The sequence below is a fragment of the Telopea speciosissima genome, chromosome 2, assembly GCF_018873765.1.
Source record: "Telopea speciosissima isolate NSW1024214 ecotype Mountain lineage chromosome 2, Tspe_v1, whole genome shotgun sequence".
Lineage (NCBI taxonomy): Eukaryota > Viridiplantae > Streptophyta > Magnoliopsida > Proteales > Proteaceae > Telopea > Telopea speciosissima.
The window spans coordinates 55,980,738-56,003,204 of NC_057917.1; the positions used below are offsets into that span (position 1 = coordinate 55,980,738).

The 22,467-nt window shown below is 39.3% G+C and overlaps 1 protein-coding gene across 2 annotated transcripts; it reads left to right on the plus strand.

The window, feature by feature from the left end:
• The first annotated feature begins 1,246 nt into the window (after window positions 1-1,246).
• Window positions 1,247-22,162, plus strand: LOC122652234. Of its 2 annotated transcripts, XM_043845919.1 has the most exons (5): window positions 1,253-1,311; window positions 6,483-6,586; window positions 8,364-8,418; window positions 8,506-8,618; window positions 21,706-22,162. In XM_043845919.1, the coding sequence occupies exons 1-5, from the start codon at window positions 1,268-1,270 to the stop codon at window positions 22,128-22,130; spliced, it is 741 nt and encodes a 246-aa protein (XP_043701854.1). In that variant the 5' UTR covers window positions 1,253-1,267; the 3' UTR covers window positions 22,131-22,162. The 2 variants fall into 2 exon arrangements, with proteins under 2 accessions (XP_043701855.1, XP_043701854.1); XM_043845920.1 differs by lacking the exon at window positions 6,483-6,586 and having other exon boundaries at window positions 1,247-1,311.
• Window positions 22,163-22,467: the final 305 nt, after the last annotated feature.

The window sequence follows — 22,467 nt, forward strand, 5'->3', positions numbered from 1 at the left end:
TGAAACAACCTTGCTTCTTCTAAGCCGTTTGCTCAGAGAAGACTCTCCATAACTATCTTACCCTATCTTACCCTTTTTGCATAGGCTTTCTATAATTTCAATTTTTCCTTAACAACATCCATTTTTTGCACGTAAGCAATATATATCGAATACGATCAACATCCACTACTTTTAATGTTTAGCCCTAATTAATAGTTTGAACTTAAATGTCTGATAAATTTGAAAATACAAAAAATTTAAAACAAAAAAGAATGAAGTAGACAATGATTTTCACGCACCAATATAGAACAACAATAATGACATGGACAAGGTGAGACTAGAAACCTAGCAAGACAAGGTTTTAAAGAATGGAATTCAAATCGATCATAATTGATTCCGATTTTTATCCGGATTGATCAAAATTGACCATATTTTGCCCTAACCCTAGAAATGTAGTAAGGATAAGCCAAAAATTTTTAACCCGAATTTAAAAAAGAGTTGGAAGCCTCATATTCGAGATGGTAAAATGAATGCATCTTGACAAGCACATATTTATAGTAGTAGGTTATATGGGGCTCAAATTTTGTGACAGTATGTCTCACAAAATTACAAAGTTAATTAAGGGACTTTTACATCCCCCCCCCCCCCCCCAAAAAAAAAAAAAAAAAGAAATTAAAAATTTAAGGGGGCCTTTAAGTATTATTTTTGGAAACTCGGATTATAAATGTAATTTGACAAACATGGGAGAACTTACGGAGAAATTTACCCTTATTGGCTTATACGGTGTGCATGGCCCACACTTGTAACATTCGAATTACAAAAGAAAAGTAGAAAACCTCGCCAGCCAGCTTTGTACAATTGTACATTGCAGGCAGCCTTCGTCAGAGCCAGTTGTGTCTCTATTGTCCATTTTTCCATTTCCATTTCCATTTCCATTTCAGATGGCCCTTCCTCTTCCCAATTCTGCTGCCGAAACCCTTCTTTCTGCAGAGACTATCAAAGCTCAAACCGACCCTTCAACCAGAATCATGGTACACACACACTCTCTCTCTCTCTCTCTCTCTCTGTGCTTCCATCTTTTATTTTCCCGCCAAGTTTATAGATTATGGCCGTTAGTTTATTACTGTTCTTGTTAATGGATGCATGTGGGATGCAGTTTCAATTTGTCGTCTAGTTTACTATTCCTTATACTTTTCCTCTGTGTAGTTCTTGATTCTACTTTGTTTAAGGATTCATTTTTTTGGGTTTCTTAATCTTTTTTTTTAAGGCCGGTGCGAAGGACGATGACATGAGTGTCCATGAAACAAAGTCTGACTTATCCGAGAGCTTTCTGTAAGTTCTCCTAGATTCTTACCTTGTTCTCACTTGATTTCTTTCTCTTGCATGTAGTGCCTTCTCTTCGTACCCTCTTACTCCCCACCTCTCCCCCCACCCAAAAAAAATATTCTTGTGGTACTTAAAAGCAGGCTCTAGGGTTCCTTGTAGAATATAGGTATGAATTCTTCATTTTCATCAGGTTTTTTAATATTGGATCTAGATTATGATTATTTTCTTTTACGTTGTATTTTTATTTATTTATTGGAATTCCAAGTTTTAGACAATTCAATGTTGAATTACCCAGAATTCTATTCTTGATGTTGTTGTGTGTATTGTTATTATGGCATAATGTAGGTCCACTGTCGACAAACTTGTTTTGACGATCCACCTAGTTTTGCCATGTGTCAGCTTGATTTGGCGACAGTTGGATAAATAGGGAAAAGTTCTGGATTTGCCTTGTGTCAAATTTCAGAAGCAAATTCAATCATATAACACCCCCTCCCCCAATTATCAGCATGCACCCCTTGCTTTAGCATGTACCTTCTGTATTCCCTGTATTGGTGTGCCCGGTTTTGGTAGTCCTGGATTTTTAGAAATTCAGTTTGCAACTTGGCTGTCTGTTTCGGCTGAAACTCGACATGTGAGCAGGGTATTTGGAGTCTTACCTGTCCATAAAATTTGGGGCCATCCGACCCACCACATGGCTCAAAAAAGTGGCTCTTGTAGAGAAGCTAATCTCAACAGCCATAAATTTAATCAACGTTACAGAAGCAAATACAAATGCTACAGTTAGAAATTGCAGAAGAAGAAAAACATTCTTCCTCGGATGTTAATGAACTACAGGGGATGTTAACTAGACAACTAACAACAAGCTCATATCCCTGCAGATTAGAAATTTCCTTTTAATAACACGCTATTTATCTGTGACCTATGTTTTTACAGTAATAATGAACTCCCATAATCTCGGTGAAATGTTAATGTGATACGTCTGATACTTGATTGGGTGACCAACAACTGAGTGATGCCCGTCAAACTTATGAATCTCTGTCCTTAACTTTTAGTTTAGTTCCAGGTTCTGTCCATAGGGCTAGAAAGGAACTTGGTTGCCAGCATATACTGATTCACAGCTTAATTTAGATTCAGATCCTGCCCATAGGGCCAGAGAGAAACTTGTTCGCCAGCATATACTGATTCACATATTGCCAAGTCTTATACCCACTACTTGGGTTCAGCTGCACAAATCCTGATCCACCATTCCTCTTGGGAGAATTCAAGAACAGAACCCTCTTTATTCTAGAGTTTCTTTGATGATATTGGGCCTGTTACCCCATTTTTTATTTCTTTCGGCCTTTGACATTTTTTTTTTCTTGTATATTAATTAACTTCCAGTTTAATCACTTAAATAATGAGCAATAAAATCTCCGGTATAATAAATTTTCTTTAGATAAATAAAATTTGGGGAAAGCACTCCAATGAGGAGAAAAGCATGTTTTACTATACCAAATAAGGCCTCAAAACTTACTAACAAAAAAGGGGGAAAGGCCACAACTGTACAAAAGCCTCAAGGAGAACCTGTACCAAAATTGAAGTTTCACTAATCCTGAATAGTGAATATTGTGAGCCCTCTAAAGTCATCATAATTTGAAGCTCAAACTAAGAAAATCCCTCGTTTCATGAGCCACAATATGGCCAGTTTCAGAATGGTTTTGAAAGGCAGGTCAGTTCTGCTTATTCCAAATGCAATGCACGGCAACAGCAGGAACTAAGCTTCATTGCTTTCTTGACTTGTCATCATATGCCCATGCATGACAACACCCTGACTTCAATTTATTTTTCTTAATAAGATATCATTAAAGAAAAGCTTAATGTATCGCATATGAGGGGATAAGTAAGTCAAGAGTTAATTACTTGCAGAAGAGATGCATCATTAACAAAAAGATGAAAAATGTGGAAAAATAGAAAACCTAAAAGGTTGGGTATATATATGTGTGTGTGTGTGCATACCCAAAAATTTCATGCTTCTGCATGTTTAATCCATCAGCATAGATCCGTACATTCTTTTATTTTTTTTATGGCGGGGGGGGGGGGGGGGGGGAAGAGGGGGTTCCCCCTGTGTCAGCCGTTCACTTGTCCTTCTATTTGCACATTTCAAATATCAGCTCCCAATTTCCATACAATTCTCCCCTTGATACCCCCAAACTTCACCTACAAATAAGTAAATAACCAGTGAATAAGAAGACAGGGAACAGTCTTCTCATCCCTTCAACTAAAGATAAAATCACTGGGAAATATCTAGCCCTGGAAACCAAATCAATGATGGTGACAATACTATCCCAAGCCAAAATCCAGTTGAAGGACTGAATTTTATTAAAGAATACATCTAGTCCAAACATATGAATAGTAGCGCTGTCAACAGCTTGGATCTTGATCTGCATCCGATCTGAATATGGGAAGTTGATAAGGCTTTGATCTGATACAATTGAGAATGATCTGATTAGTAATTGGAACAAATTAGGTAGTGCCCCGACTCAATCCGGTTGTGATCTTATCTAAATGATGTCAAATACATCTTATCTAATTGACATCAGATACACATGTAATTTCTACTGATTTACGTTTATTACTTTTATAATTATCAAGACTTGTTTTAATAATTTTCCTTTCTGCTCCTTGTGAAATATCTTGGTCTCCCCCTCATTCCTGCTAGGCTCTCCAGCCACCATTGCACCCCCATGCTGGACAATATCAGCAAGCGCCTTCAACTCTGGAAAGGCCGTCTCCTTTCCTATGCGGGCAGGCTGGAATGTATCCGATCGGTTCTCCAATCCTCCTACATCTATTGGTGTGGCATCTTTGGCCTTCCTAAAGCCACCATCAAAGCTATGGAATCCCTTTTCTGTGCCTTCCTTTGGAAAGGACAGGAAACCTCTCACTTCCTTCATCCTATCAGCTGGAAATCCATCTGCCTCTCCAAATCTGAAGGAGGCCTCGGAATTCGCCGTATCCGCGATTCCAACACTGCAGGTATTCTGAAGTTGATTTGGAAAATCTCTTCTAAGCACGATTCCATTTGGGTTCATTGGGTCTACTCCCACCTCCTCAAAAAGGATTCCATTTGGACTGCTCCCATCCCTTCGGATTCCTCTTGGGTCTGGCGCAAGATCCTCCTCCTTCGCCCTCTGGCTCTTAGAGCCATCTCCTCCTTTATCACGGATGGATCCTCAATCTCCCTCTGGTTTGACCCCTGGCGGGCCTGGCACCCCAATGGTGTCCTTTATAACTTCCTTGGTGCAAGAGCAGTTTACGCCTCCAGCATTCCCAAGTCCGCTCCTCTTTCCGTTATCATACCCCATGGAACTTGGATATGGAACTCCCTCCCCCCCTCTCCCGTCTCCCCCCCCCCCTCCAAACCCATGCAGATAAGATCATTTGGCTCCTCTCTCCTAATGGCCTCTTCAGTTTCACTTCTGCCTGGAACCTAGTTAGATCCCAAGCCCCGTCTGTCATTTGGCACAAGATAGTCTGGTTCAAAGGTCACATCCCTCGTCACAGCTTCCTTGCCTGGAGAATCCTCAACCACTGCCTCCCAACCCAAGACTTCCTTCTACACAGAAGAATCCCAGTATCACCCTCTTGTATCTTTTGTTGGACCGGCCATGAAGACATTGGACACCTTTCCTTTGATTGCCCTTTCTCTTCTACCATTTGGAAAAAATCCCTTTCGTTTATTTGGCCTCACAAAAGGAGACCCGTCCCCTATTGCTAGAGAGTAGTTATGGTTGGACATGACTTTCCCTGGACACACTATCTGCGACACTACAGGCAAGCTTGTGTTTGGTGCGGTCCTGTATCACATTTGGATGGAAAGGAACCTTCGGAGATGGACCTCCAATTCTCATTCGTTCGACTTGATTTGGAAAGCCATCTTTTTTTATGTTTCCTCCAAGCTTGGTGTTTTGCCTTTGAAGGCCCTGTTGGATTCCCCAAGGAACAGGCATATTGTTGTATCCTGGGGCTTAGATAACTCTCTCTTGAGAACCCGCTAGTTGGTTCCGCTTCCCCCCCCCCTCTCCTCCCTTTGTATATTCCCCCCCCCCTTTTTTCTTCTTCCTCGCCCCCCCGGGCTTTGGTAATACATTATTTATTCACCCAAAAAAAAATTTCCCTTTCTGCTTTTGTCAAAATTGTTTATTTTCTTGTATAATTTTTTAGAGAAAAATATACTAGAGGAGAGGAAAGGTTCCTTTTTAGGGTACTCCCGGGAACAAAATTAGTGGATATAGGGTGGCCTATAGCTCAGAGGATTAGAGCACATGGCTACAAACCATGGTGTTGGGGGTTCAAATCTCTCCTCGGCCACAACCGGCCCAAAAGGGAAGGGACCTTTCCTTTACCTCTGGGGGTAAGAAGGGAACGTGAAATTCTTTTTATCTTCCTAAATTGGCATAAGGAAAATTCATCCTTTTAACCTATTACTAGAAGGCTACTAATTACTAATCATAGTGTGGATTAACCAGAAGAAGTACACATAAAAGTATTTGCCTCAAGCGGGGATCAGATTCAAATCCTCAGAATTTGGATCACCATGTGAGTGAGTGATCTATCAGATTGGACCAGAAATGGACTAATTTTAATCCAACTTGTTGACAGCCTAATGAATATGCAAATGAGTGGAAAAAGGACCTTGAGATCCAATTACGAATAAACCATAATGACTTGAAATGAAAGGACAAGATCTGGTTTACCTAACCAATATGTTGGGGTTATTGGGACATGCATGACCGAAATTTAACCGTTGAAAATCCTTGATTGGGCTTCCTGAGTTACTGTATTCATCATCATAAACTAGATTTATGTACTGTCTCAAATATTTCCAAAGAACTCACATGGCACATTGTAATCTGTTCTGCTTTCCTATTCTGCATCACCTTTTCTCATTTGATGTATATTTTCCTAAAGATATGAGCCAAAGTATTGAAAATTTTAGGTTCTCAAGGCTTCAATTGTCCTTGTGGAAAGTTCAGCTTTGATGTCATATGGAAATTTATCGAACCTATAATATGCTGCATCCCTTTGTCTTACTTCATTCTCAATCTTATGAAGTGCATGCCTCTTTTTTTTAACTATAAAATGTTTTACTCTGTTTGATTGATAAATGACCCCACACATTTCATTTTTTTTTTTAGTGATTCAGATACTCCAGATTACAGTGAGAAGTACAACAAATATGAAGCTGACTATGTTCGTTATCTGAAGAACAAATATTTCTCCAAATATGACTTGTATGGAGGTAACAATTCATTTGTTGATTCAAAAAAGAAAAATGATCCATTTTGAGATGCCATAGTGAAGCTATTATGCGGTTACATTTTTTGGGAGGTTATTTGTACTTACCTTTAAGTAAATCTGTATCTTGGGCGTTCTCGTATATCCCACAAAATTTTTGCACTTGTAAAGGAAGGATAATTATGCCAGAAATGAGATTCTTGAGAGGCAGCACACTGATTGCCAGATAGGAAATTATTGTTCATTGGTTTATCACATATATTTAGGGGTTGTAAAAGGCAGTCCATCTGGCCTGGGTGTAGCCAATTGCCAAGGTTGGTCTGTAGCTCTGGCCTTCTGGAAGCTGAGTCAAAATAGAGGCCAGGGTTTGATGTATGCAAGCCCTGCCTTATCATTATATGTGCATATGAATTATATATTGTAACATATGTATTAATGTGTGCCATTATGTATATATATTACCAATAAAAAAATCTCCAAATATTATACTGTAAACTATATGGTTATTTAGAACTGGCTAGGTCCAAACTCAGGGGTGCGTTGTGCCTCAATTCCAGGTCCAGTAGCTTGCTATCCTTGCAGATTTTGAAAATACTGTAGAATCTGACATCTTTTTCTCTCGATTTCACAAGAATTTTATTAAACTCAAATTTCACACATTTTTTATACTTTCATTACTTTCTACCACAGAGGCCGTGTTTAGCTGTAGATGAATGACTGGAATGATGTAGACAAGGGATCATCACAATAAGACTCCTAATTCAATTATTCAAATGGAAAAGTTACTTTCGACTCTCTAAAACATTCTTGCTTAAGCCTAGCAAGTGACTCTCTTTAGGACAAAATAACTGACCTTTAATAGGAATGCAAATAAATAAACTAATAAGCCCTTCTTACAACTATAACAATCGGCTCACAAACTTAAGACACTATAAAGTGGAAAAAGATTTCTTACATGGACAGTGTGGGACATGGCTGTTACGGCATCTAGGTGACTCACGGCATTGGAGGGGGCCTTGACTCAAGGAGACACCAACAAGGCGCCTGAACGCCTCGACAACTATTGTGTGGGAAGCCATTTCCACATGGATTGCTTTTCCCACCATGTGGACTGATGATTTGGTCATTCTGATAGGCGGAAATTCTCTGCAGAGGCCACATGTCAAATTTGGTGGCCTATATCTACTGTATACCCAAATCTTATACGAGGTTTTCTCCTTTGTTTCTTCAATTAAATAGTCCTACACATGATTGACTTTTCCAACAATTTTCAAAGCATTTTGTTGCCACTTAGATAATCCCAGATTGGTCTGAAACTTAACCCATTACTAGATGATGTGGAAATATGTCCACAAAGTTTGCCCCAACATACTGCCACATGGCAGAAAATTTGTTTGTAACCCTGCTCCAAAGGTTTTTTTTTTTTTTTGGAAGGGGGGGAAGGAGAATTTTACTAAAAGAACTGTCTTTAATTAAAGATACTCCTATACTACTGGACCATGGTATTAAAATACTCTCGACTTATGCAAATACAATTTAAGGGTCATGGTTTAAAGTCAAGCCACACAAATGCATGTGACGATGCTCTCTTATCAAGCAAAGTCCTCCCTATACTTGTTGGTATATTAAATTAGTAATTAGATCTTCTAAACAGAACTAAGCTGCAAATATATTATTTTCTATTAGAAGGCAAGAATAGAAATATAAACCACTTAATCACCTTGTTTATCCAAAATTTTATTGAATAGAAGAGATTATTAGTTTCTCTGACATGGTTACAGGTGTTATATTCGACGAGGAAGTTACCATAGAGGGCGAGATTATTAAGTCAAGCAGGTATCCATGCATGTTAAGATTGTGTTTTCTTAGTCTTCGATATGCCAGTTTCTGTAGCTTAGGCTGTCCTCTGCTGCCTCCTCTCAGGTGGCCTTGTACACGATCATTCGTAGATCCTGTTCAGAGTTTTGAAGATCAAAGTTTGTTTTTGGATTCTGCAGAAGAAAGCTCTACCAATCATCCAAACAAAAAGTACAAATGTAAGACTGAAGGTAATCCATTATTTTCCCTATCTGCAAAGGAACCATGAAATTTTAGAGCTTGTGAGTTCAGTATATGTAGTTCCTGCTAATTATCTAAGAAAATGAATCAAAATTTTCCATAATTTTAAACTCATGCTTGAAATGACTAGTTATAAATATCCGTTATGACATTTTTTACCCTGGCAATCCATGATTGTCTTCCATTGATGAACCATTATTCTTTTACGCCCCTCTCCCCCCCCCCCCCCTTCCAAAAAAAAATGCCTAATTACATGATGAAAAATTGACAATTATGCACTGGATATATGGTTATCCAGTGAGCTATCTGGATGGAAAAAAAAAAGAGAATCCTATGACTGGAGCTTCCATTCCTTTAAAAAACAGTTTGAGCAAATGTTTTATTAAGTATGTACTGATATGAATATTAATTAAATATCCTTGTTTTGATATTCAATTATTGTAACATTCAATTGAACAATAACACCAAAGATGAAGAACTATCAGAAACTTGACATAAGCATCATGAAGCAGGACATAATACAACCCAGGATAGGAGTTGATAATCTGTTGGGCCTAAACGGAACCATGAGTCGATTCGCTGTGAGTCAGTAATGCAACCCCGGGTTCAAAACCCTGTTTATAGGTCTTTATGGGCTCACCCAAGTGCCAAACAGCTTAAAAAATAATGATAGTGGCAATTCTGTAATTATCTTGAAGTCCAAAACCAACAAATGAAGAGAAAACAGAGTTATGGACTTAAATGGAAGCAAATATGTAAGTGGGAGTTGTTTTTGGAAACTAACAATAAGGATGGGGAATGAATAAAATAAAATAAGCTCAAAATTACAGGGCTTTTATGTAAATATGGACAATAAGGTTTAAGTGATGACGTGGTGAGGTTGTCTTCAACCTCTTGACCAAGATGAAGAGGTGGTATGGACAAGGTGTCAGGACTCGGTTTTGCCCAGCCACAAAACCAAGTTCTGCTGAGATTGTAGCGTGTTTGTGCATTTTTTCCCGTCAAGACTTGGTGGTGGTTTTCGTGGCCATATGGCCAAGATAGGTCTTGAAACTTGACATCCACCCTATTTTAGGCCTTCTAAACACAATGGAAACATTACCTTTTACAAATTCAAACTCAAAATGGTACTTTGACTTTGGACCCTAGGTTGGTAGTCTACGGCGTAGATGAGCTCTACCCTAGGCTATTCCACACAATATTTAGTAGTTGTAGAACACATATAATTAAAGTAGAGGTGTAAACAACTTAATTAAGCATTAGGAATTAAAAAACATCAAACCATAAACCATTTAATGCATGAGGCATCATATTCAAAATCATATATGGTTTGTTAATAATTTTTAGGAACTTAGAAAGAGACAGATTAAACAAATACAAGTGGATGACTTACCTTATGGCTTATGCCCATCCATCCTAGGATCCTAGGATCTTAGATTAATCATATAGATATTTCCTATTTTCACCTTACCTCTTGTAGTTTTTTCTTTATTAAATTTTTTTATTATAATTTTTTCATAAATAATCATACCATAAGTAATACAAAATTATAATGGAGGAAACAAGAATCATCATTTTCCGTATTAAAATACATTGACAATGCTTTCATTAATTTTAAATAATTTCAAAACAAAACAAATATTTTTCACTATTTTTTAAATTGTTCTGTAATTTTTAAAATATTTTTAAAATTTCAGAAAATTAAAATAAATAATTTACTAGGTGAAAAAAAAAGACACTGTGAGGCCATAGATCAGCCAATGGTGTCCAACATATATAATAATGGGTTCCAAACAATGAGTAGATCTTTTTTTTTTTCAATTTTTTTTTTATTTCAAGAAAACCATTTATTTTACAGAAAAATAAATAAATAATTTAAAAATAGAAAAATAAATCTACCTCCATCAAACTATATATCGGTGTAAGATACATCACATATAAAATCCATGTAGACAACAAACAAGTATTCATGGTGGATCGATGCAAAAAGTAGTTTTTGAGAAGAGTTTTTTACGTAACACTGTGTTTGAGAAGAAATGCAACTCCTCCTTTGGTCTTGAAGCTGCAATCAACAATCTCCAACCTTCAATCTTCAATTTCCAGCAGCATATGTGAAATTTCCGGACAAAAATAGTGAAAAGCACAAGTTTGGAGGGGTTTTTCAATTCAGCGAGGCGAGTTCTGTTGAGTCCAGCGAGATCTGTCGAATTCTGGGTCAAATATGGTATATATAATAAAGTCATTGGGCCTGGTTCGACCGAAATGAACCGAGATCGAAATATGGGCCGAAATCTCGGCGAGATAGCGAGATTTCGGTCAAGATCTTGTATGTTTTATGTATTGCAAGCCATCTCGATTCGGTGGGCCATGAACCCGAGACGAAAGCGAGATCTTGTACTATGGGTATGGAAGTTAGCTTGCGATTGACGCAACTCTGCACACAAGACTCCAATCAAGCCAAGATTTTAAGGAGGATAGTTGATCCTAAGGCCTCTTGATTCCAGCCCACAATGCCTCGAACCAGCAGCCTGAGATTTGATTAAAAATCTCTGAAACAGGAACCAGCGAGAGTTGCAGGTTCAGGTTTGAATTCAGATGTATTTCTCACAGCAGGGGGCTTATATGGGGGAAGGGCTAGGGGGTTTAAGTTTCCCTAATTTAGTGATTTTATTCCCAACTTTGAAGGTGGAAAGGTAGTTGTGAGCAAGGTTCAAGATCTCGTCTCGTCTCACTATTTCGGGCAGGTCGAGATTTCCGAAATGTCCGAAATTTACCAAAATTTCACTGAAATATGGTATTTTTTCTGCCATATTTCGGCAGTCCATCTCGGTGGGTTTTTGGCCATATTAAGGCTTGATACTTCATGTACACCCTTATTTAAGCTAAATAAACACATTTAAACCTTCATATTGCAAAAAAGTGAACTCAAAGTGGTGTTTTGGGTTTGTACCCTTGATTGACAGTATATGGTCGGACCCTGATGTACAAATACTTAAATACACATTGTATAATTAATAAAAGACATAATAACAAATTTAAACAAAGTAATGAAACAAAAATAAAGTCAAAGTGCATAAGTTCATAAGTCATAACTCATAAACTCCATAAAAGAAACTCCATAAAAGTCATTAGTTCAATACTCAATAGTCAATACACAAAGTCTCAACTCACAAGACTCACAACTGTCATTATTCAAATCCTAGTAATAATTGCTATGCCTTCCTGGATCGACCCCACTCATGCTCCGCTGGAGTCGACGTCCATTGCTCTCTGTCTGAAGGACATACGTGGACCACAGTATAGTTTCGGAGAAGAAACGAGTGTAGTCATCCACAATTGCCATGTAAATCCCGAAATATCACAAAATTTCGCTGAAATTTGTACTTTTTTCATTTCGTAAGGCCATTTTGTCTCGGTAGTATCGAGATTTCCGAAATTTCGCCAAATCTTGAACCATGGATGTGAGAGAGATCAAGTCCTCTCTCTGTGGAACCCAACAGCTTAACAGTGGCAAGGAGAAAAGGAGAGGAAATAAAGAGCAGAGAATAGAAAATAATAAGAATGGAATAATAGAGAAGATAGGAGAGAAAAGAAGAAAAAGACAAGTAAAGAGCTTACTGGAGAGAAGTTCTAAACTGAAACAGGGAGAATAAAGGGAGAGAGTAGAGAAAAGTGAAGCACCACGCACACTCACACCTATGAGAAGGGGGAAAAAAGGGTGTAACTAGTGCACAAGGCTCCCACCACTGCAGGGTCTGGCGATTGTCATAGTGTACATGAGAAGGAACTCCAAAATTAATTTACTATTCAACTCTGCCCTTTGTTCAATGGTGTTGTTCCCAGGTTGACACTGAGAGGGAATAATGTCAATATCAGCTCAACTAAGAACCACTCTACAGTAGGAACGATGATAGGCCAGAATTGATGCTGAAATTGATATTCAATTGCTGGACAGAATAGTAGATCGATCACTTTGTTCAGTAGCAGGTATACTCTTCGATCGCAGAACTTGTAGCAGATCACAGTATCACACAATGAAAATAAAAAAAGGAAAAAATAGAAGATAGGATAGAAGGATAGGGTAGGCTATCTCAACCTTGGGCCTCTCACCCACAGCTATCTCAGCTGTTGAAACAAAGATCTCTCTCAGATTTCAAGCAAGCAAATTGCAACTTCATTCAATTTTTAATAACTGTTGGAGGCCTCTAAACTCTAAAGGCATTACATTATATAGACTCAAAGGTTGAGCCCAAAATAGAAACAATAAAATAGAAAGTGCTTGCTACCAAGTAACATACAACCAAAATAGAAACTTCCTATAAATCTAGCTACCATACATCAAAATAGAAACTCCTAAAAACAAAAATAGTAACAAACTGAAATTAGAAGCCACCTAAGTGAAATAAAATATACTTTCTAAAACTGAAAATAGAAACTAAACTATAGCAGCACTAGGATAGAATCTTTCTCCACTTGATGGGCCCACAAGATCTTCTAAAAAGCATCCCTACACAAGGCAAATTTGGGAACACTGTTCACGTGAACAGTACCATGACCAGTGTTTTGGTCTTTTTTTCTTCATATTTCGATCTACATCAGAGGGGGGGGTGAATCAGGGTCTCCAAAAATCATTAAAATTCTCCCGACACTCTTTCCTTACTCCTCTTAGTGTTCCCTAATTTTTGGCACTGTCGGCACTCACTGTTGGCACTCCCAATCACAATTGCTGCGCAAAGCTGATATGCACAAAGCTGCCCAAAGCTGACTTGTTGGCATTGACTACTATTGGCACTGACAAGCAATCACAACCACACATAGTCCTGTGACACACCTTGCCCCTCAACCACAGGCAGGTATACAATTCCTGTGGCAAGGTCTACCCAGTGTACACACCCATCCTACAGATAAGCACACTCCAATATTGATGCAGCCCAGAAACGTTGGAAAGGCCTCCCTATTTTAAATAATTTTTTGAAATAAGGAGTGATTGGAGTATTTTGAGTAACCTTTTAAATAAAGAGTGATTGGAGGAGGATTGGAAGGAGATTGATAATAAAGAGAGATTGGAGGGGATTGATTGAGATTATGTTCTCAATTAGTAATTACTTAAAATAAATTGTAACATTGGCCATAGGATTATAGGGGAACCAAGATTGGGCTGAGGGAAATCATTTATTTAAGCAAGGTCTTTTGTTTGTAAGGAGCAGAATTTTTGAAATGAAATGAATGGTTGAGTCTTGGACTCCATTAATGCAATCTTGAAGAATTGCAACTCGTTTTGGTTTTTAGTAGCCTAGAAGAGCAATTGAACCCAAGCACCCCCTACATCATCTGGTATCAGAGCCAGTAGAGCCGCCATGTCACCCACACGTAGAGGAAGCCTGACAGCTCCTGTGGATGACATACACACTAGTGGAGAGATCCGGGAGCTCCGACAGCAAGTTGCCGCTCTTATTGTGGAGATTGATCACTTGAAACTTTGGTGGCAAGTGGCTGATCTTACTTTGGAGATTAGACGTTTGAAGAGTGCTTCCCATCATCGTCACCTGGATGAGGTAATAACTTAAGCGCATTCTTCTTCTTTCCCTTCGTTGGAGCATCTACAAGTTGATACAGAGGATTGACCTGCAGTGATTGTTGATTTAGAGTCACCACCGGTATTTGATGAATACCCGGATGAGGAGATCCTACTCAACTTTGCTTCAGATTTCTGGCCACATGATGGTGTGCCAGCATCACCTAAATCTAAAGGTATGAGTTGTGGAATGTCTCAACTGACAGTCCCTTATCCTGATGTGAAGAGCCCCTATTGGAGTCGTTGTAATGACGTTGCGTCTTGGCCAGTTCTATGCTGGCCTCCGATGGATTCATGCATCAAGAAAGAGGGTCAAATTGAGAATGGTTTTTACCCAATGGATAGTTACCATGCTCCCCACATCGCTACCCAATTTGCCGAGCTGTTGACCAAGGGAGTACAGCCGGTTCGATTTATCATCACTGCTATGGAAGTTCGATGGACTGGTTCTCCAATCCTTATAGTACCCTTGGAGACCATGGCAACTAGAGGTACCGGTTTGTTATGGGCCACCACTGGATTTGGTAAGAAGATGATTGGTGACGAAGACATGTTCCCTTTCAATCCCGGTGGAGCTCGACTGTTGTTGGTGACACGAATTCGAGTGGCGAATTCTTCTAAACCGGAAGGGAATGATGTAGCTCAGAAACGTTGGAGAGGCCTCCCTATTTTGAATAATTTTTTGAAATAAGGAGTGATTGGAGGGAGGATTGGAGTATTTTGAGTAACCTTTTAAATAAACGGTAATTGGGGGAGGATTGGAAGGAGATTGATAATAAAGAGAGATTGGAGGGGATTGATTGAGATTATGTTCTCAATTAGTAACTACTTAAAATAAATTGTAATCTTGACGATAGGATTATAGGGGAACCAAGATTGGGTTGAGGGAAATCATTTATTTAAGCAAAGTCTTTTGTTTGTAAGGAGCAGAATTTTTGAAATGAAATGAATGGTTGAGTCTTGGACTCCATTAATGCAATCTTGAAGAATTGCAACTCGTTTTGGTTTTCAATAGCCTAGAAGAGCAACTGAACCCAAGCACCCCCTGCATCAAATATACAGATAGCAATCGCATCCACAACACAACATATACGAGGTTCGGCAGGTTGCCTACATCCCCGGTGTAATGCCTAATTGGGCTCAGCATTTACTCAACACTCGGTTTTGACTGCAGCAACAGTCCAGGTCCTATAACACCTGCTTCAACCTTTGATGATCACAAAGGCAAGGGCTACAAACCCTGATCGTGGGTTTTAGCTGCAACAACAACTCATGAGTACCCTCTCTTGCTTCCAACCCTGATGAACACAAGGGCAAGGGCTGCAGACCCTACTGTGTTCAAATGCAATTGGACTCCCAAGTACAGACCAATTTGAGCTTATAAAATTTTCCTACAATGTAGCTTTTCTAGTCTAGGAATTTGACAATCAATGCAACCTAGGACTAGCATATATTTACATAAATGAAACTGATAAAGCCAAATGATAGAAATCTTACGACCTTGCATTGTCTCCGTTTCTGGTATCCATAGATGTAATGAGATCTCCAACCGCTCACAAGAAGCTTCAATTGGCCCTCTATCTAGAGAAACTTAACTCTTCAAGTGTGCACACAATTTGGAAACCCTGGGTGGTCCCTGGCAATGGAACAACCCTCTGACCTTCTCTTCTTATTTTTCTTCTTCTTTCTTTCCTTTCTCTTCCTCTCTTCTTCTCCTCTTTTATGGCATAACCTTCATAAGATCTGTCTTCAATGCTTTCCTACCTTCATAAGGTCTTCAATGGAGGATATGGATGCAAGAACAAGGGTAGGAGAATGGATTAATGCACATAAGCATTAAGGGGGACTGTTTGTTTCAATTTCCAAACCCTATATACTTCTCTCTGGTTTCAAGTGCTGAGGAGGGAAAAGGAAAAGGCATGACCAGAAGAATTGTGTGAAATAAGTGAATTTTATCCAGTTAAGGCATTCTTGATTGAGAAAAAATGATTCCCTCCAGACAGAAAGAGACTCCTTCCTGTACGAGTAGTGAAGAACTATAGAGAGCTGTGGTTGGTTGTTGACCAACAGAAAGCATGTGAGAAAGAAAGAACAGAAGAGAAGTGGCTTTATTGCCAGCTTCAAATTACAACATGTCCTCTGAAAGGTAAAAAAAAGAGCACCTCCCTCCACACTAAACCGAGAAACCGGAACCTTGGACTGAATGGAGTTCTAAAGGGCGTGTGCCTTTCGTTGTCTGGATCCTTTTGAATTTGGTTATACCCATGTCAACACACGTAGAGAGCCCGAAGAAGAGCTCGGCCAAAACAATGGGGACAATCGTGTCTTACCCTCAATCAACTATGGAAGTTACAAGGTAAGGCAAATAGGATCTCCCAAAGGATGCACAACGTAAGAGCCCATACACATTGTATCGATCTGGCTGACTCCAATGAATCTAATTAACCTCATATCGATTCCGTATTCTTTGAATGACTATAAGCCTATAACTGCGATGCATTCCCGTTCATCGTAAGATGATTTTCACGCTAGGATGAAAAGGCCAACCGTCTTATAAAGTTTTTTCTTTCGAAATTGAGTTTTATCCTGTTTTATATTAGTTTATAAGAAGATTAATTACAGGTATGAGATGTGGGGAACACCCTCCTCCATCGGTCGTGTCAGAAAAGAGATTATTTGATCTGTGTGACCGAGCTCACGGAGATTGATGTAGGCAGGGGAAAGGTCGGACTGGGAGAGTGAATTGCACAAACACAAAGTGTGCAAATATGGACAAAACAATAAAATAAAGAACAAAATAAAAAACAATAAAAGGAATAAATATGGGCTAAAACACTTCAAGGATGTGTAGCAACACCAAGGGGTTGCAATCTCTTCAAGGATGCAATAAGGAAAACTCCAACTCTTCTAGGATGGAGTGAAAACTTTTCTAGGTTTTCAAAAGGGAATAACACCAATTCTTCTAGGTTGATGGAAAACTTTTCTAGGTTTTCTAAGGTTGAACTCAATCTTGGTTCAAAGGAGAGAACTCATCATGTTTTTAACAAAATGCACAAAGCAATTTTTATTCATCAAAATTCTAGTCTCCCTTACAAATAAGACGAATAGGCCTTTTATAGGTAAAACATAAGAAATCCTTAAAGTTTTTATGATATCTTGACCATTGATTTTCAAGGGTTGAGATTAAACCACTACATAGCTTTCTAAGAAAGAAAATGACTTTTCAAATAGAGACAATCCATTATCTAGTGGGTTGAACCAACATTATATGCCATCACATAGATTCTAGTTCCCATGTCTTGGTGTAATCTTCCATATATTGAAACAATTCTCCATGTTGAAGTTGAGATTTCCAAGACTTCTTTGTAGAGACTCAAGATAGAATTTGTTGAAGACCAAGATAGTACTCATAGGATGAAGTGTAGTATGGAAAAGACCAAAAGACTTTGATTAGCATCCCACTACTAGTTCTAGGCCACTTATGAGTGGGGCTAGGCTGTTGGGATGAAAAGTGGGCCTTGGTTCAAGTGGATCAAATGGGCTTGGGCTTGGATTCAGGCTGACCTCCTTAAGGGCTGCACTTGGGCTTGTGTTTCATCATTTTGGGCGGCATCATACTCCCTTTGTTGAAAAAGAATTCGTCCTCGAATTCTCCTCCAACACTAAAAGTGTTCTCGTGCCACCGGGATCAAATACAAACCAAACAAAATATTGTAGTGTAATCATCTCCAAGAATGGATCAACATACTCGATCCGAAGAAGTTGAAGTCGAGATGGCAGTGTAGTAATTTTCATAAATAGATCTTCATATGCACTAAAGATGTTGATGTATGCATCCATATTTTCTGCTACACCCTTAGCGACTATGGAAAGAAAGTTGGTTTTGTGCAGCGGCTCCAAATATGGATCTTGATATGGTGTTATGTTTGTTGTTCCTTGCACGAAAAAATCTCCAAAAATAAAAAGACTCATGTTGTATTCATCAATCTTTTCATCCGAGTATTCGTTGAATATCGAGGTATGCTCCAATCGACAAATGGGGTGAAACGATCGGCTGGAATTGTCCATCCTCTTCTCCAAAGCTCTGATACCAAATGATGTAATAACTAATTAGGTTGCACAAACTCGGATCGGTAGAGAATAACAATTACAAGAGCGAAATCACAATTCTGGGTAGATTCGCACTGTTGCAGTAAAATAATGATAACTTTCAGTATATAACTTGGTTTGAGGTGATTCCAGTTGGATATGAAAGCTAACATATCGGGATAAAACTTTTATTCTTTGAGTTTTCTGAAACTAGGAATAAAAGAGGGTGATATGGGCTGAAGTGGAGGTCACTGCACAGGTCCGAATCTGGGAAACTTATAGAATGAGTTCCCAAACTTGGTGTGTAATATAGAAATGAAAAGGGGATGTTATGAGCCCAGATTCAGGCTGACCTCCTTAAGGGCTACACTTGGGCTTGGGTTTCATCATTTTGTGCTGCATCAGAGATGAAGAAGCTACAACTTGAATCACTCAAAACGGAGCTTAAATGGTCAAGTTATGGCTTTTACAAGTTTCGCCAACCAGAATAAGGCATTAGGAATCTTTCGGGACCTTAAAATGCATTTGTGTAGCACTGTATCACGGGGCATATCATGTGCGTTGGAACATAATCTCAAAATGCGGCTTAAGTCACTGGATCATTTCAGAGTTCAGCGCATTTTGTGCTCAATCACGTTTGTCAGATCTGACTTTTAATGACAAAACAAACTTCAACGACTGATGGTGGCAGGCCGTGTTTCGTCTTGTGATTAGCCTTGTGCCGTCCAATTTGCAGTTGAAAATGCAGGTGTAATAGAGTTTGTCAGATCTGGCTTGATCTGTCAGCAAGTTTACGGGCTTGATATGCCCATAAAATGGAATCTGTGACGTCCTTACGGTACTCCCGCCTAACATGGAACTGGGACTACGGAGGTGCACGAGTTGCTCATTCCAGGGCCATTAGATTTGAATCCAGAGACGCGGGCTGCTTCTTGTTCGTTCCATCAATATCATCTCGTCCCCAAATAGTGGGAACAACGACAGCCACCGAAACGGCATCTTGGCATGATACTCTGTAGGACTGCACAATACTGTAGCAAGACCTCATGGAAGACTTGATTCCATACAGTGCAGCGTACATGTCTCGATGCACGCGACCAATCAGAAAAGGGGTGCCAGAATCTTTTCCGTCACTTGAATCTGCGCACATGCACTTCTTTCTCAGCCACTGATTCAGCATCTTGAGACTTGGCCGCTTATCCACCGTCCAGACTTTGATCCCGTATATGCCGGAGTACCAGTCTCGGTGCTCCCAGCCTCTCATAAGCCCATAAATGGTATCTTTGGCATACTTTCTTCAATATAATGAATTTTAGTGAGCGTGGTTTTCGCCACCATGCTCGTGTCAACGAGGAGCTTAAATCAACATATGCAATTGCAGGAAAAACTCACAGATGCTCCTTAGAATTCCCCAAACTCTTCAGATTAGCTTCTTTTCGGAGTAACTGTATGGGAATCTCTGTATCTCCATCATCCGGACTCTGATCGACGCAATTCCAGTTGTGTTGAAAAGATGATTCGATGCTCTACGTATTTCCAGTTCATATCAAAATTTTGCCACTTAGCCATCTCAAAATTGCTCCTAACATGCTGCATTCACGTGGACCTATAAAATCTTCGTTCTGGAAGCATGTATCCTTCATCTAAAGCTGCTGAAGGCTGCCAAACACTGAATTACCATGCAATGAAGTGCCACATCACTGCTAAATCACTGCTAGCCCAGTCCAGCTCTCCCAACTTCTTGTCTGACCTCTCCAATCATTCCCAAACACATGTAAACACTGCCACATCACTCCCTGACACCGCAGGCATTGGCACATCACCAGTACACTCCCAACACTGCCACATCTTTACATGCATTGTGCCATACATGCATATGTCAAATCATGTCACTAGTACTGTGTGGACACTTCCATCATACCAAACTACCAAGGATGTTACTTTGCGTACTGCCAACTCATCACCTGCCTGCCAAGTCATGCTGTAACCTCCTCAGCCATCTGTCACAACCCTGCCATGCTGCCACATGTCCAGAAGCTACCACTGCACTGTCTGGCCACTACTGCTGACTGTAGACTGTAACATTACTACTAACATACGGTCACTTGCCATCATACACTGCCACATGAGTCCTGAACCCTCTGAGTCACTGTACTGTCTGCACTTTCAAGTAGCTGTCTGTCCCTGTCAGCTCTGCTAGAATGCCATTGATCCCTGTCACATCACTGTAGATGCCTTGCCGCACCAGTATACTGCCTGTACACCTCTCTACTCACAGCTGTCATCTGTATTGCTGCTCTGCTAACTCGGTCTGACTGCACTGTATTGACAACCATGACAACACCACATGCATTGTGTGTACAACAGATGGTTACATGTATATGAATAAGAAAAACTCCTAATCTACCACTTAATCTGAAAATAGAAACTGAAGCAAACTAGGAAACTACTACCGAAACAGAAACTCTACGTATCTAAACCCAATCACATAAAGAGATCCCCTATCAACCCCTTTTGGACCAAAGCCTCGGGTTGTGTCCGGTTCATCTTGGTCTGTGTTTCCAAATCGGATTATGCCGGTCCAGCCATGCACATGCAATTGCATCAGTTAGCCAACCCTACCACTTTGAGGAGTGATTCTATGTGGGCCAACAATCCTATAATTGAGTCAGTTTTTTGTTTAACTTCTAAATTTCTTTCCTTCAGCTTCCAACCTGTATAATGGTGTTTTAAATTTTTTTTACATGCTTCTTGTCGTATGATCAAGCTGCTTTTAGATTGTGCATTCTCTGGACTGTGAGATAATCAATGGTTGTCTACATTAACTTGAGAGACATATCAAAGAGGTGCTAAAATCATTCTAAAGAGAGGTAATCATTTTAATTGTGTTGATTCAGCTAACTTGCTCAGTAAATTCTTCTCTAGCATAAGCGCCTCATGAGGATATTGCAATCAATGCACTGGAAAGTATGCTTGTATCGGCAACTGTTTGTTTTTGGACTAAACTATACTTCTTCTTTTTCTGTTTTTTTTTTCTTAACTTCATGAATGCTGGAACAGCAAAGCTCCCTGAGCTAACTGTCTCAGATGGTTTTCTGTCTTAACTCCAGAGAGAGCAATTCAGCTAGGCAAAGTCTCATTAGGAGTAATTTGTATAATTGAATTTCATCAATGAAGATTTGGTCAATATTTGGTGAACTGGCAATCATTGAAAGAAATTCTCGGGTATATTCATGTTTGATACAGTTTATATTGAAAATGCAGTACAATTTACTGATTAATATGTGTTTAATACATGAAGATGTGAGTGCATTAGTATGTATACAAATGTCAACAGTAATATGTATATCTAATGCTTTTAATTTTAATCCTTGTGAATGTGCCCTAATTTTTTCCTACCACATATATTCATTTGAAAGATCTGGAGGATGCAGCTTCTGTTGATATGGATGAAGTGGACCAGTTGCATAAATCTCTTGATGTACCTTGCCTGACAGCCGATTCATCAGTCAACCCGGAGGTAGTAGCATTGTCAGGGCCAGAAGCAGAAATTATAGCACAACCCTCAAGAAGGGAAGTCTTTGCTGAAGAACAAAGAGTGCAGCTGGAATGCCCACCAGCAGATGAGGAAACCACCGAACATGCAGTAGCTAATCAAGTAGAGGCAGCTGATGTCCCATCCAGTAATACTTCCCCACCATTGAGTGTAGAGCCAGCAAAATCATATAAGCTGATTCAGGGAGAGGAATTTGAGATATTCTTCAGGGCCTGTGAAGAATTATTTTATCGTGAGAATCGTGAGACAGCACCTAAGAATGAGGATTGAGGAGGTAAGATAATTGTTAGGAAAGGAGTCAAAGAAGGAAGAATAAAAGGAGAGATGTGGAGACATGTACAGCATTATAAATGTGTTGCATATACAATGATTACTCATCTCCTCCATGCAAACAATTTTAGTAGGAACTCTCTTTTTATAGGTAGTGTCTTACCCAGTTGGGTTAAATGTAGGCATGGCACCCTCAAAACAGAAGTACTAAATATTATTTTGGTAATAAGTGCTAAATATTATCGTGATGTGTTATTGTGATTGATGTTTTTAATCTATAAGTCTGTTCCTTATTGATTCCCCATTCTCCTCTGTAGGACAGAAAGGTTTTGATTCA

Excerpts from the sequence above, each read along its gene's own strand:
- LOC122652234 (XM_043845919.1), top strand. The coding sequence starts at position 1,268 with ATGAGTGTCCATGAAACAAAGTCTGACTTATCCGAGAGCTTTCT. Across the intron at positions 1,312-6,482 it reads GACTTATCCGAGAGCTTTCT|TGATTCAGATACTCCAGATT; the intron begins GTAAGTTCTCCT and ends TTTTTTTTTTAG. Across the intron at positions 6,587-8,363 it reads CAAATATGACTTGTATGGAG|GTGTTATATTCGACGAGGAA; the intron begins GTAACAATTCAT and ends ACATGGTTACAG.